This window comes from Patella vulgata, chromosome 3 (assembly GCF_932274485.2).
Source record: "Patella vulgata chromosome 3, xgPatVulg1.2, whole genome shotgun sequence".
Lineage (NCBI taxonomy): Eukaryota > Metazoa > Mollusca > Gastropoda > Patellidae > Patella > Patella vulgata.
In genome coordinates, this window is record NC_065881.2 from 36341563 (window position 1) to 36358113 (window position 16551).

Consider the following 16551-nt stretch of genomic DNA (forward strand, 5'->3'; position numbering starts at 1 on the left):
TTGTACGTGGCAAAGCGAATGCCGTAAATAATTTTATGTACAAAGAAAATAGTGATGTATTGCCATGTTTTAAATAAACTATTTGATCTGATTTATGGACGATCATCTTTTGGGTCAGTACAGGTGTAAACGTTAATCCCTGGTACTTTCGCAATTAGACATGCGTGGTATACTCACAAACAAGAAAGCGGGTAATGTATCTTTAAAAATAGCCGTGTACCTCACGAAGAATGATATGCCAACGTCAGTGGCGTCCATCTACAATAAATTAGACAGATGATGTAAGAAATAGCCCGGGGCACATGTCGTGGGGAACAAATAATATATGTATATAAGATAGAAACAAGAAAACAAGATTCAACCACTTCAGTACAAAACCAGATATCAACATGCTGCATTCACTTTCTTCTCTATTCTTACTAGGTAAGTTTTTTTTTTTTAAAAATTCATATTTAATTAGTTTAAATTAAAAAGGAAATATATTAAAAGAGAATTCCCAAGATTGTGGTTGTAATTAAACGCAGAACAAAAGTAGTGTGATTTATCTTATTAGAATAATAATAAAAACCATCAAAATCAAAATAAAACGTCGAAAAGCTTTCAGATTATATTATGCGCTTTTGAAATGTGGTTTCTGGAATATACATGGTTAGTACTTTACATTAAACGGTCATCAACTGTGGATAAATCTGTTCGGACGACATGACAAATTATAATAACTCTCTCAGGCTTAGAATATCTTAACGATTTATTCCCAACTCAATTCAGGTCGGCAGTATAACCAAGGAAATTAAGTTTAAAATATATCGAAAATTGTAAACCAAAAAAGGACCGGTACAATACCCATCGCCCTTCTCTTTCGTCCTGCTCGAAACGTTTGATCTCTTTTAGACTGCAAGACAAGTATATATATATATATTGATTGAAAGTAGCTAATAGTGAATATAAGGTAAACGATATTTTACGTCAGTGTGCAGGCTACATTTAGCTATATAAGATATCGCAATATATAAAATTAAAATCATACATACATCTTGTCCAATCTGATTAAAATACAGATCTATATTTCGTTTCGTTTCTTCATACTTTCGATGGCCTCCACAACACGAAGATCTGTATACTGAGATGCAATGAAAATGCAGCGCTTTTATAAATGGGCGGTTGTAAATCCTTTATTCTTACAATTTTGAATGTTACAACATACATGTAATTTTACGATAACACCTGAGAATGTTTTCACGATCGCTTAAATGCACCACAGATCAATGAAGACAGAAAGAAAAAATGAATTCGACTGAAAGGGAATGTTGAAAAGCAAGATTATTTGGTGCAGACATTGGGTGACTTTTGAAACGCTAGTGCCAGTAAAAGTCTGTAGAAGACGCAACGATATGTCCAAGATGGCACCTCAAATTCGAGAACACAACTAGCCGTTCGTTTCCATCGGATATGGTCCATTAGAATTCGACATCGACAAGGCCGACACATTTCAGCATTTGAAAACAAAAATCTTGCATAACGTCATAGCGAGGTTACATCATAGAAATTTATTTACATATTTAGGTGTAAACGCCTTGGTTTGGGTGGTCAACAACGTTATACATTATCATTAGTCATTGTCGACGAAATAAAATTTCAAGAATTCCCCAGAGAGAAATATGTAACGAATGTAAAATTGTTATTGTAACCCTACAAACGGTCAAGAATAGAGTTCAATCTTTAATAATTAAATTATTAGTTTTGAGAATATGTGATAAGCTTTATTGTAACAACAAACTAAGTATAAGTAGAAAACGTCACTCAAGCATCTTTATTTAGACTTTTAGATACATATGACATTAATTTTCTTTCTGAAACTGTCATACACGACAATATTTTTTAGAAACATCGTGACAATATATAAGTAAGACATAAAGTAATGATATCGGAACTATTTATGTCGTTAACAACATACTGTCAATCAAAAACACCGAATGACGTGAACAGAATACCACCAAACAAATATAAATAAATGGTAAAATTAGAAATCCAGCAAAATAAACTAAGCGCAAAATAAAACACAATAGATTAATTAATTACATTCCACCTCCACCACAAATAAATGATGAAAACAAATCCAGCAAAATAAACCAACCGCTAAAAATAAAGTAAAATGGATTAATAAATTAATTGCACCCCACTCCCAGCAAAATAAACCACGTGCAGAAAAGAAAAATCAGTGGAAATAAATGGCGACCTTCAAGAAGGGATCTTTTTTAAAAGGATTCTAATTGCATTTATCATGTCAAAGGAGAGAAATATAGTGTGTCATTAATCTGTGCTGACAGATACACTGTGAAAAATGGGTATAATTAAAAACTATAAGCAGTATTAATTAAGTGTAAACTTTACACCACAGCTAGCATTTTATAAATGTAATACCTTTCCAAGGGTAATTTTGATGAAACTTAAAACATATCTCAGTCCCTTTTGATATTAATTGTGCATTTCAGACCATAACTTTCTCGATTATGGCCCCTGATTATACAAAAAATCGGTTTTTTTTAGTTTGTTCTCTATCCATCTCTTGCAAAAGGTGGGCGTATCCTGCCTAGCAGCCGCTGGTTGCATTTACACCAACAGGTGTATTTATTTTAGGGAAACATTTCCCAAGTTTGTTTGGGTTTTTTAGTTGTTTTTTTTTTTGGTTTGTTTTTGTTTTTCGGGGGTTTTTTTTTTGGGGGGGGGGAATATGGCGTTAATTGCACTAATAACATAACTATAACTCATTTTAGAGTGTTTACTCATAACGAGTAAAGTATAGATTAATTTAGCTTGTATACACTTAACGATATGTAAATGTTCTAAAATATTACCAAATACAATATCTTAATTAATAATTCTTAATGCAGGTGGTGTGCATAAATGAATAAACCACATTATTCAGCTAAGTTGTAAGGATATGTGTATTGATTTTTTCTCATGATTTATATTCATTGTAAATTTATACAGATTGTCTAATTGCCCAACAGCAGTTGAATTTGAATGGGTATGACATTGTGTCAATTTAATGTCGTTATAAAATGAAGCGAATTGGCTGACGGTCTATATGAAATCTGGGACGGGCTAAACGCCATTTACTAACTATCATAGAGACCGATAGGCAATTTCACGTTTTCTGAACTTAGGAGTCGTTGGCTTGAAATAAATATCCAATAAAACAAATTACACCCCCGTTGGTGTAATAATAAATATGGAAGTGTAATTTACAAAACATCCTGGGGGGTAATGCTTAATCTACAACCACCGGTAGTGCATTAGGCAGGTTACATTACTGGAAGTGGCAACTAGTTTCCACCTGAATTGGTGTAATGTTCTACACGAGTTGGGTGTTATCGGTTTACACCACTAAAGGCTAGGAGTTATCCCTATTTAGGTCGCAACTAGTTTCCACCCGAATTGGTGTAAACTACCTTATTTTTGACTGTGTAGCTTAAGGGTTTTTAATGTAAACCCTGTATTATTCACATAAAAGAGATGTCAAATTCAGTGAATATAGACCTAAAGAAAGCGGAATTCTAAACATAACAAATAGTGTTTTTTTGTCATAAATGTTTTCCCGTATATCTGGCGTTCTCTTGATGCCCATCGTGATTTCCTTATAAATCTCTGTAATAATAATTTATATTATAACTTTGTTTTTCAGCCACAGTTACCATAAAAGTAGAAGGTAAATTATTATCTGCATGTCACTTGAACAGCTAACTGGCGTTCCATGCTTGTACCTAAATCGAGAATTGCAATAAAAAGTGAATTGTTGTTAGGATTAACATAATCTTTTAAGAAGAGAAAGCAAGGGCAGCGATAATATCAATTGTATACGTATCATGTAAATACCCGTTTAATAGGTTTTTTTATCATACAAACACTCGCATAATAGTATTTTATCAAGTACAATGTCACACTTCTTTAACGCTATTTTACCATACAAATTCCTACTTGACAGTAGGCCTATTTTATCATACAAATATTTACTTAACAATTTTTCTTTTCATGCAAATACTTACTTAACAGTATTTTATCGTGCACATACTTTCTTATCTAAGAGTATATTTCTTGCATTTGTAGGATTTTTTAATTTTGGACAACCGATAGCAGGAACAACTCCACGTAAGTTAACTTTTTGCATATAGGTTACAACAGGAATATTAACAAGGTGAAATTCTAGGAGATGTTCTTTAAAGAATACAAAGGAGTACGTTAATGTTTGACTCTTCTCCGTATCGTTGAAATAACCGAATAAGTATTGCTCTTTCTACGTTTTTTTCAGAAGTTGGCAATGGAGGTATGAATTATAGAATGGTGTTATGCCATTTAACATTTACTACATATAGAATGGCAGAAATCATTTAATATTTACTTCATATAGAATGACAGATTTCATATCATTTAATATTTACTACTACAGATTTAATATCAGTTAACATCTGCAACATATACATGTAGAATGGCACCTTGATCAGCAGTGAATATTGGCTAGGCTTAATGAGCCACAAATATTAACTTTTTTCCTCCGACAAATTAAATTCTAAAATCTTTTTTCTTATGTATTAGAAAAATAAATAAAGACGTTTGACGTATTTGTGAGTAAAAAAAATATTTCCTATTTAGTGTAAATGGGTATTAAACTGAGTAAAAGACACCATTCTGTCCAAACCAGTAACGTCTTATGTAAACAATGCACGCGCCATTGAGTCAATGATTGACGCCGCGTGATGAGACGTCACTTGTTGAAGGTATTCATCTTTTACAAAGACTTTCGTAATCCTCTGTGAATCAGATTGATAGAATGGTAGATTTAATAGCCTTTAATAATTGCAACATATAGAATGGCAGATTTGATACCATTTAATATTTACTACCGGTATATATAGAATGGCAGATTTGATATCCTTTAATAATTGTTATATATAGAATGGCAGATTTGACATCCTTTTTACTGCATCTAGATTGGCCGATTTGATATCATTTCACATTTGCTACATCTTAAATGACCGATTTGATATCATTTAATATTTACTACATATAGAATGGCAGATTTCATATCATTTAATATTTACTGCATATAGAATGGTATGATATATACCATTTAACATTTGCTATGGGTCGAATATATGTATAGCATGATATCATGTAACATACATAGAGTGCTAGATGTGTAGAATGGAAGGTATGACATCATGTAACATACGTGTATAATGCAAGAAAACAAGGACCATAACAATTATTATTGGTATAAAATAAACCTGGGAAGGGATTTTAAATAATGTTTTTTTTTATCATTAACCTATAACTACATTTACTAACAAAATCTTCAAGTGAAATAATTTGAATTATTATTTTAAAGCGTTAAATCCCTCTTTCTGTATCTGCCTATGGTACACTGCAACCATAAACTACCTTTATTATAAAATATCAACATTAATTATAAAGCTAGGTCTATAAATTCAGTTGTACAAAATTTAATGCACTATAAATAATGAAAATAATGGATTATATGGACTTTATTATCTAATTTAAATTCGGACAGGTTCTCCATCTATAGGTTTCCCTTTTATGGGTCCTGCAGGACGTAAGTATTTATTAACACGTCCACTTCTACAATTATATCATTGAAGAGACTACTATAATCACTGGGGGCAAACACTTATGTTTAACAGGACGGATTGTACTCATGTGCAAATAACAGATATGCCTATAATAGTTTTAAAAGGTCCCTAAACTGTCTGTTATTGAAAATCCGAGGCTCAATGACGAAAACATAACGTAGACGTATGTCACTCTGTAAATTTGTGATTACTTCCCGTTCTCCATTGAGACCCTTGTCTAGTTTAATGATTACTGCCACAATTCTGAATTAATAAAGAAATATATAAAAAATTGAATTAATTAAATTTAATTAATGTATAATAAATATATTCTTTTTTTTCAGCACCGCCATCACAAGCACCGATGATGACATTACAGCAAGCAAGAGCAGGTACAACATCTTGGCTAATTGTTCAAACTACAACCAATTTTCTAAACCATGTAATCTCGTTCCTTTTTAATATCCACTATGGGCTCATTATCTAAAGTCCCCACGTTTACTGCCCAGTGAATATCAAGAAAACAGTATAAATTTATCTTAAGAAATAAATTTCAACTAATATATTGTTTGGTTTTTTTTCTTTTTTTAGGACCTACAGTAGAGGGTAAATATATCTTACTAGGTTTTAAATTGTTGTTGTTGTTGTTGTTAGTTAGTTGTATTTTACGTCCGCTTCCACCGAGGTGATATCGCAAACAATGGTTTTAAATTGATATGAAGGCACCTTTGTATTCATTAGTAGTTCGCCATACGAGCATTCAAGTAACCAAATTTATATTTTCTAGTTAGATGAGTTTGGCTACGCTACCTCGCTTTTAGCTCCACATGATAAACAAAACTTGAAGGGAATATCCAGAAAAGGACGAATGTTGTGTCAAAATCTAATTTATTATAACTTATTTATTTCAGATATTTGTACTGCACATGCAAGTAAGTTGTAAAATGTCTTATCATTTTTTATACGAATTTGTTACTGTACTAACCAAAAGCTAAAGCCATATACCGAATTCAGGGAAAGTTTTATTTTAACTTGCAAAATTGGCACAATGATTGCTGGCGATATCTCCAATAAGGTTAGTATGTAAGGGATCCATTGAGGAAAGCAGATCGGGTCTTAAACCATTTCACTGGAATTCGCAGCGTATTTATCTTTCATGTTGAATTTTTGTCACAACAAGACGAGCTACTAAATCCTGACAAGGGTTTTAATTATACAAACGAACTTCATCTATTGGCCAGATGTGGTTCAACAATCTTCACATCCACACAAGATATCAATATATGTGGTGGTGGTGGTGGGGGGGGGGGTCTCTGACAACCCATAGTTTGTTTATGACCTTTATACAATAAAAAAGTTTAGAATCCGGAATGTAATGTACATTGGAAATAATGTTCTACGGTAAATTTAATATATGGTATATAAATGATATAAATCAAGGGGTTTTAGTTCATCCGTGATTAAGAAACTCGATTTAAGAGTAACATTATTTGCTCGATAAGATTATTGCATTGCCAATTCAATTCACTCCACCCCCTCATTTAAGCCGTACATGAAACTTTAGACCAGATTCAGTTACATTTCATCACATTTCACTTTAAGTTCTTTAAAAAAAAACTATCATTTGATTAAAATACAATTAATAAAGACCGGCAATTTTAAATTGTCACCAATACTTTCTGTATAATTTATTTTCCCATTTATTGTTTTTAGTGAACCCAATGGTTGGAACAGGTCACCTTTGTAAGTATTACACACATTTATTCATTTATTGCAACTTTCCATGTATTAGTAGATTCCTAATTAACTTTCATCTAATATACTATAATTTGTAGAAAAGACCCACGAAGAATCCTATTGAATTTCAACAATTTTCCTTGATTGTTTCTAGAGTTATCGACATTATTTCACATTTAAGAAAAGCTGCGAACATGACTCTTGCTCACTTTGTTTTGATTATTGTAAAAAAAAAAAAAAAATCGGCCCTCTCGCATTAAAAAATCAAAAATTAATTATTACCCCCCCCCCCCCCATTTAGGTCGAAAAGTAGTCAGTAAGTATAGCATTATGTCATTTTTAAATGACTCAGTTGAATATTAATTTGTTAGCCTCATTTTGGTTTGATTGAATGTGTAAGAGACCCCGGCAAACCGGCCAATTTTCCGAAAAAAAAACCGGCCACTCGGGAACGTTACTGCTACTAATAACCCCAATTTTAACATTTTATTATCATTTTCAGCTGATGTTGTTGGTACAGAAATAACCAAAAGAGCACAACGTAAGTCATGAGCTATTTCATTATCTATCGGGAGCCAAAATGCCTCCGCAGGTATCGCATTGGCTCACTCACCAGAAGATCAAGGGGGCAATCCTCGTGTTATCAAAAAAAAAATCTATTGAATTTTCTATTCTGGTGTCCCCTTATCACCCGCCGCAGGGCGGAGGTCCTGGTAAGAAACGGTGTCTAGTCCCGAATTCGATTAAAAAGGCACACTACCATAATTTTTGTATACGAATCATCTGGGCGAACCCTTCGTCAGCGAATTTCGCCTGGTGTGACCTCCAACATCTACCAATATCAAACATGTTTGATATTTGTCGCCCAAATCTTTAAGGCCGCCAACTCCTTCGGCGAGTGTGTCCAATCCGGCGAAGAGTATCGTGAGTCCTAGAATTCGTCAGACAATCAATACCATTCGAAGCCTCACATGATCAACAAAATGGCGACGCCCAACGACATAACGTCGCCAAAAGCGCATCAGCGCATGAGTGATCTCCGTTTCAGCCGACTTATTCGCCGAGACATTGGCACCAGCATTCGTCTTGTGTCCACTGCGTTGCCCAGGTAACTTCGGTTGCGAATACTTCGACTAAACCATTGGCGAATAAAAGATCCTTATCCCCTTCCATTAAATAATGAATGGTTCTTTTTGTTTTCTTCAGTTTTAAGACTCGATCCTACATTGGCCGGTACAGGAAAATGGAAATGTAAGTTGTTTTGTTTACATTTTATTGTCTTTGATAAAATTATGCAATTTTGGATGCACACGATAATTTCGTTTAATATTTGTAGAAAAAGATATAAACAAAGGGATAATGAGTTACGATTACTGTACATCGGTTATTAGAACACGTGTATTATAAATTTACGCAACCCTTTCTCATTATTATATGACATTTTTACGCCTTCAATTGTTATACGTTAATGTAATTTATTATCTTTTTTGTCGTTTTTTAGGTGCCGCTCAGTTTTATGCTTCAAAGTATCGTGAGTAGATAACTACTATTTTTCATGTTAAGGATACTTAGCATTTATGATAATCTTAACATAATGACGTTATTTTTTTTAAAACGATCACATTTAATAAGAATAATAATTAAAATGATATTTATATAGCGCAACTATTCGATCTAATTGGGGATGCTCAAGGCGCTAAGGTGGAAATATATTGTCAGCATCTGCGCCCGTTATTTCCCGGTCTGTCCAAAATATCTGGTGAACAATCTTCTGATCAGAGTTCGTCACGGACTTTATTCATATTCACCATGATAGTAAATTGGGTCATAAACCAAAACCGTGTCGATAAAATATAATGTTTTGATTGTATTTAATTCAATACTGTGAACGCTACATAGGACATAGTTCTCGGTGGACTTTTTTAAAACTTGGCGGGATTCTTCATTGGGATAAGCCAATCCACTTTTCGGGTCCTGTATATCGTACTCAATACTCGTTAAAGTTCTGGATGGATGTAAAATTAAAAAAAAGAGCTGTAAATGATCAGTAATGGAGAATTGGGTAGATGTCCGGTGTAAAAACAATACTAAACTAGAACTGCGATGCAGTAATGACGGTTTCACGGGTGCCGCGTTACCCTAAACATATGTCACTTTCGGTACCGATGAAACCATTAAACAGGTTTCCACGTAAGCATTGCACACATCAAATAAAATGGACGCCGAATCAACCAAATCCAGCAATATCAATTTATTTTATACATTTGTTACATGTAAGTGTACATTATTTCCGGTGATAATGAAAATGTTCAATTAGTTTTATGAAATCAGAAATGGCATACGGCATCACATGGTGAAAATTTTATGTAAATCGAATAATAATTGCCACTTTTATAGACCAAAAACCTTGAAAAGTGACTTGTAGAAAACCGTCTTTTTCGTCTGCAACCGTACAAGTTAGAAACCATTTTCTGGTATCTGTATGATCGTATGGGTTCAATCTATTTGTTGATTGGAATCAAATATCATAATTTTAAAAACATTACAAATCATTTGAATACAATATCTGTTTTGCCAAAATGACGTTACTTCCGTTGATAATGAAAATCTTAAATTACTTGTATGAAATCGTAAATGGCATTAGGTATCACATACTGAAAGTTTTATGAAAATCGAATAATAATTGACACTTTTATGGACCAAAAACCTTGAAAAGTTACCTGTTGAAAATCGTCTGTTTCTCCGCAACTGAAAAAGTTAGAAACCATTTTGTGATATCTATATGATCGTATGGGTTCATTCTATTAGTTGAAAATCAAAATTTTAAACAAATAACAAATACGACTCATTTGAATAAATTATTGGTTTTAATGGCTCTAAATACAGTTTTTGCCAAATTACGTCATTTCCGGTGACATTGAAAATGTTAAATTGGCTTGACCTAGTTAATATTGACATTACGCATCAAATGTTTTGTGCGCCTCTGCATTGCGCATCGATTTGGTAATAACAAATTTTGAAAAAAATAATATTTACTTTCAAAAAGTGGTACCGAACTGTCAAAATTATAGTTTTTGTTGAAATTATGCCACTTCCGGTGTCGACAGGAAAATTTATCGGTAACAAAAAAAATGACATTTTGGAAAACGGAGCATATGAACTTTGTTTCAAACATTAACGAATCTAGGAGCGTAAAACTGAATTAGCCAATAGCGGCCAAGGAAAATTATTTAGACAAAAATTGTTGACATTTTCGCTCAAATCAGACGACCCTTTAGCCCTGGATAAAATATCATCAAAAAATATTCATTAATAAAAAAGTTTTTTGTAAAAATTTAAATTTTCAAAATTTGGCGCCTAATATCTCCGAAGATTCATCGAAAATCAACAATCTAAAGAACCGTAGCTACGTGCCTTGTTTCTGCCTATGTCAAAATGTATCAAATGTTAAAATCCGGCAATTATTGTAAATGTTACGACAAAATTTAAAAAATTAACCACTTCGGTGATTTCGGACATTTCGCATTGTCACAGAACGTTCAAAATAGCTTTAATCTCTAAGTCACACCCACTTTCCCCGTGAAACCGAAGAAATTGGATCAATCCGACAAGTAGCTTCTGAGATATGATCAAAATGGAAAAAAAAAATAATAATAAGAATAATAATCCGAACAAAAACAATAGTGTTTCACACAAGCTACGCAGTGTGAAACCCTAATAACAGTTAATGGATGTATATACCAAACCATAGATATCCCAAGGATTGTTTCACTTAGCTGGTAGAGAAACCTGTTCTACACACATTAAACATTTCCTGGATAAGTCAGTTAGATTGATTTTGATTGTACAGGTCACAATTTTATGGAATACAATTACTGCTTATTACTGAGCGACGTTGTGACCTGTATACTCCAGTTCAATTACTAAATGCCATTGAAACAGTTTGATTTTGATTGGATTAGATAAAGGGTAGATGACCCTGTCAAATTTCGTGTAAAGTAGATATAAAGGGGTTATCTTAAATAGGTGGCAAAATTGTGTCGTAATATTGGCAGAATACCATTGTAATTTGCCATGCACAAAAATCGCGTAGATTTATATGTGGTAGCAACTTTAAACTGAGTATTGAGCCAAAGTCCACAGGTGTCATTTTGAGTAGTGGCTTAGAATGTCCCATTAGCTGGCCGGCCACCTCGTGAGTTCTAGCTGGCTGGTGGTGTCGATTCCTGGTGTGAGCATATGTGGCTTGGAGATAGGGACGCCTTCTCAACCTCGTGAGTTTACTCCGGTTACTCCGGATTACTCCCATAGGAAAGAGTCGGCGCACCTAAGATTGACAAAAAGTAATAACAAAAAAAAATAACAATCATAGATAGTATGCCATGAAATTTATGTCAACTTGGATAAAACTTTCTTTTCGGCGAGATAACGATCGGCGAATAACTAAAATGACGTTATTTTACTGGATACTGAAATTCAATTCTTTTTCCGCTATTCCTGATTGTCAACCTACAGTCACGATGGTGATGTGGATAACACGTTTTGCGAATTTGTTTTATGGTATGCGTTATAACTTTCTTGGACGAGTTTGATTTTAGTGCGCAAGGTACCTTCCGTTCTGGGGTTATGGGGTTTTCCAAAAACCTTGTGTGGATGCAATAGATCACACAGTTTTTAACATATTTTTTCAAATTTGATTTGAAGCATTCAGACTATGCTTTAGCTTTATTTTTTAACTTAGGTGGTAAGCATTGGGTTCGTGAGATGAGTGACACTATCGATCGATATTCAGCGTTAAACAATCTCCGGATTTACCTCCCCCCCCCCCCCAACCCCCTTTTTATGAAAGATTCTGTATCCGATAGAAGCTAACGTCTCTTGCAAAATGTTCGTGCATCATGTATGGCAATCGCGTATTAAAAACTAAGTGAATCAAGTGAATTCTAGAACTCAATCTTTATAACCGAATAAAAATATATCCAACAAGAACTTTTTAGTAAATAAATCATCTCCCATTTCTTTCAGCCGCAACCGAACTAGGTAAGTATAAGTAGTCAATTTCAGTATTGTGTTACAATATCTTTTCATGATCATTTGGCCAAAAAAATTAAATAGGCTATGCATCTGAATTCTGGTTATGCCGTTCTGGTTCGACAGATAATACACATAAACATTCATTTCATATGTCATTGGTATTTTGGATAAATTTCCGGTGTTGCCATAATTCATTCATGCAGACGGAAGAGTAACCTAGAGAGCATGAGAAGTCATTTCTTATTAAGATTTATTAAGACTGGATAATCCTCAAGTGATGCACCCTACTTGCTGGTAAATTAGTAAGCCGTCTACAACGGTGAAATACTACGATTCAGTTTGCTTGAAATACTTTTAACATTAATATGTAAGGAAAAAGAAGACTATATAATTCTAATTTGTTTAGCTTTATCTGAAGGTTAATTATTTAAGTTCATAGGCTATAAGACCAAATATTATACAATGCTGACATTTTTATTATAAATATAAATTGTATCGATTTTATTGCTTTATTTATAGCCAATAAGTTCGGTGATTTGATAGATAGTAGTAAGTATAAAATTTTATTTCAAGTCATCCTTACCACTAATTTACCCCGAGTACTTTACTTTATGTTTTAATTGCTAGTAAATAAGCAAAAATAAATGTCAAATGAGAAATACTATTTCTGTCAAGCAATTGGCTGCAAAGTTTGGCTGATTTAGGACATGCAAAAAAAAAAAAAAATATCCGTGTCCTTAGGTTTCCTCCCACAGCAAGAACCCGGAATTAATAAGAATCCACAGCTAGAACAAGGAGTGAGGACCGGCGGGCGGGGGTGTAGAAACCCGGCACGATCGCACCACTTGCGCCAGGATAAATTAGGCATTGACCAGTTCCTACATATGACATAAATAAACTTGGATCACAGCTGAGCTTCTAGATAAGAGGAAATGTCTGTAACCTCGATATATACAATTATTTATATACTCCCCACTTGGAAGGGGGTAAATATAATGGGAAATATTTAGTGGTGGTGATGAGCATGGGATAGAGTGTGGTTGGGGTGGGGGTATCCGCTCCGTCACTGCAGCTTTGAATGTTGTGTTAAAACGAACAAATGAATATCTTTATTCTATAAGTTTATCATTAAATAATGCACAAAATTATACAGCTTATACAGTTTAAAACATCGGTTGAGACGTGTTTGATTGTATTATCTCGAGCGCTCGACATACATGTAGTATCTCGAGTGCTCGACTTAATTATGTCGAGCGTTCAACTTAATTATCTCGAGCGCTCGACTTAGTATCTCAAGCGCTCGATTTAGTATCTCGAGCTCTCGAGATATTTTTTTTTTTTTGTCCCAAGTCAGCCACCGTATATAAGAGCTAACTCTGCCTATTGTACGTCTTTTCTCTGGCATGAAATGTAATATAAATCATTATTTAAACATTTATTAACACGAATAGCCCATAATCAACTCTCTCACTATCGGATGGCTCAGATTTTAAGTAGATTAGAACACCTGTGACCATTTAAGATTTCAACGATAAAATAGATAATCGAGACTAAGTCTAAGTAAGATAATAAACAATCTACGCTACATTTTTATCAAAACTTCAAACACTCACAACTTTGCACATAAAAAAGTAATTTGACTGAAATTTCAATATCAAATAATTCATATTTCGTCATCTATTTTTAACAATTATAGCAAGAATGGCCAGCTCTTTATCTAATTGTTACAGAAGACAGCTTTAAAGAATTGCAATATCTTTATTTAAAGTTGATTGATCACATAAATTTATGAACTTCTTTTGTCTTACAGCCGGATGTAACCGATTTACCTGTCATCGTAAGTTATTTGAATTATTGCATATGATTTATTTGTGATTATTTATATGAGCGTGCAGTTGTTTATATCATCACATATCGAGATATTTATGGAATAATATTACAGAATTCTTATGGTAATATTCAATCTGATTAAAATACAGATCTATATTTCGTTTCGTTTTTTTTATACTTTCGATGGCCTACACTACATGAAGATCTATATCCATAGGTCACGTCAGGGGTCAAAAGACCGACTTATGACCTATGACGTCAGACATTTGATTAACCAATCAGCATTGATGTTACTAGTGGATTACCCACAGTTCCTACAAAACACGCCTAAAGCTCGCCGTAACAGACCGTTTCATTGGCTTATCCCTGACACCATTCAGAAAACGAGTTAAATAACAACTTTTCCAGATCCAAGTGTAGTAAAGACAAGTAAAACGAAATTTTGAACTATAGAAACGAAACGAAATAGGATCTGTGTTTTAACCAGATTGGGTAATATTTTTTCGAAGACGTCATTGTTAGACTCCCTATTCTTCAAGACATATACCACTTAACACTTATCATAGTTTTAAGTGACTTTCTCGTATGTAATTCTTTAGACAAAAGAAGAGTGGGCCTAGACGCTTTTTGTCCATAATTAGTTAAGAAATTGGCGATGAAATAAAGATACTTCAACATAAGCCAATTTTAACGAATACATCACCTCCCAACAGGACACTCTTTAACACATTGCCGAGTGGACCAGTTCTCTAATTTGGCCCATCAGTCGACCCAAATCATGCAAGATTTTATGGACTATTTGTACCCTGGAAGAAGTTACCAAAATGTACATCATAAACAATTAAACAGCTTCAGCAACTACTGTGAAAACTGGAAGCCTTAATTACAGCACTGGGCCTCTATTCTTGGCTTTTTGATCTTGGGTATATGCCAGAATGCTTGAGCCCCCCCCCCCCCACACACACAAAGAAAAACTAACAACTACAACAAGTCCACTTTTCATTCAGAGTCCGCCACTGTAAATCCCATAAAATTGCCACGCTTATCCACAGCTTTGCTTAAAATTACTGGATCTGTCCTATGTGACTGCTTTTAGTTTTATATTTGTTATTTAATCTTGAGTTAAATATCATATGCAGTACTTACCGCTGTTATAATATTTTCGTTCTTCTTCCTAAATCTGTATAGCAATGTGGGGACCCAAACCAATACCTAGGGGTGGAATGATGAGCGCACTCTTGATGAGTTCTTTGATGGGAAATCAACCTGCACAGCCACCAATGTTTGTTCAACCAGCTGCCAATCCACCAATGTTTGGTCAACCAGTTGCTAACCTACCAATGGTTTCTCAACCAGCAGCCAACCCACCAATAGCTGCTCAACCAGCAGTCAACCCACCAATGGTTGCTCAACCACCACCACCTGCACAACCGGTATCGCCACCAGTTCAATCAGTTCATCATCCACCACAACAAACCAATGGCCCAGCCCCATCAACAAATACCAATATCAATAAAATTTTGGAGAATCCAGCTTTTCAGCAGCAGCTAATGACTCTGTTCAGTCAATTTCTGGATAATAATCCAACACGTACAAATAATAGGCAAGGTAATATACTTTTTAAGGGGTATCACTATCACCCACCCTATTCAATTAATGGATTAAAACAATCTCTTTTAAATAGAAGTTTCAAAATTTAGAATCGGTTAATTCAATATATTATTGTTGTGTTTCAGCCACCAATCAACGGCTTTGGGGTTTCTAGAATGTAACCACAGATTAAGAGAGAACCCAGTCATCATAAAGATCTGCTTAACAGAACTGTAATATGAAGTGTAATAAATGATTAAACAACATATTTTAATAAATATTGTCCAAAATATGTGTTTCTGGGTTTGAAAGCCTGTTTGTAGCTGATTAGTTTTAGGCGACAGTTCTTGGGAAGTAAATGTCGAATATGCATATACACAGACCGGGTAACGCAGCATAAATACAGCTTTATTATGTCCTATGGAGCGGAATTTCCCTCATAATTCTAACTCCTAACCTAATCTGTTTCACGGAGGATTACGAAAGTCTTCTAATATCTCTGTAAAAGATGACTACATTCAACACGTGACGTCTCATCAGGCGGCGTCAATCATTGGCTCAATGGCGCGTGCATTGCTTACATAAGACCTTACTGGTTCGGGCGTAATGGAGTCTTTTACTCATTTTAATACCCATTTACACTAAATAGGAAATAATTTTTACCTACAAATACGTCAAACGTTTTTATTTATTTTTCTAATACATAAATAAAATGTTTTAGAATTTACCTTAC

The 16551-nt window shown here is 34.0% G+C and overlaps 1 protein-coding gene across 1 annotated transcript; it reads left to right on the top strand.

Annotated features, from left to right (window-relative positions):
- The first annotated feature begins 299 nt into the window (after window positions 1–299).
- Window positions 300–16112, top strand: LOC126816723 (uncharacterized shell protein 13). Its single transcript, XM_050543475.2, has 17 exons — window positions 300–423; window positions 3686–3709; window positions 4108–4149; window positions 4310–4324; window positions 5570–5611; window positions 5972–6019; window positions 6219–6233; window positions 6539–6559; window positions 7341–7370; window positions 7867–7905; window positions 8571–8615; window positions 8866–8895; window positions 12390–12404; window positions 12918–12947; window positions 14209–14235; window positions 15417–15836; window positions 15965–16112. The coding sequence occupies exons 1-17, from the start codon at window positions 390–392 to the stop codon at window positions 15991–15993; spliced, it is 906 nt and encodes a 301-aa protein (XP_050399432.1). The 5' UTR covers window positions 300–389; the 3' UTR covers window positions 15994–16112.
- Window positions 16113–16551: the final 439 nt, after the last annotated feature.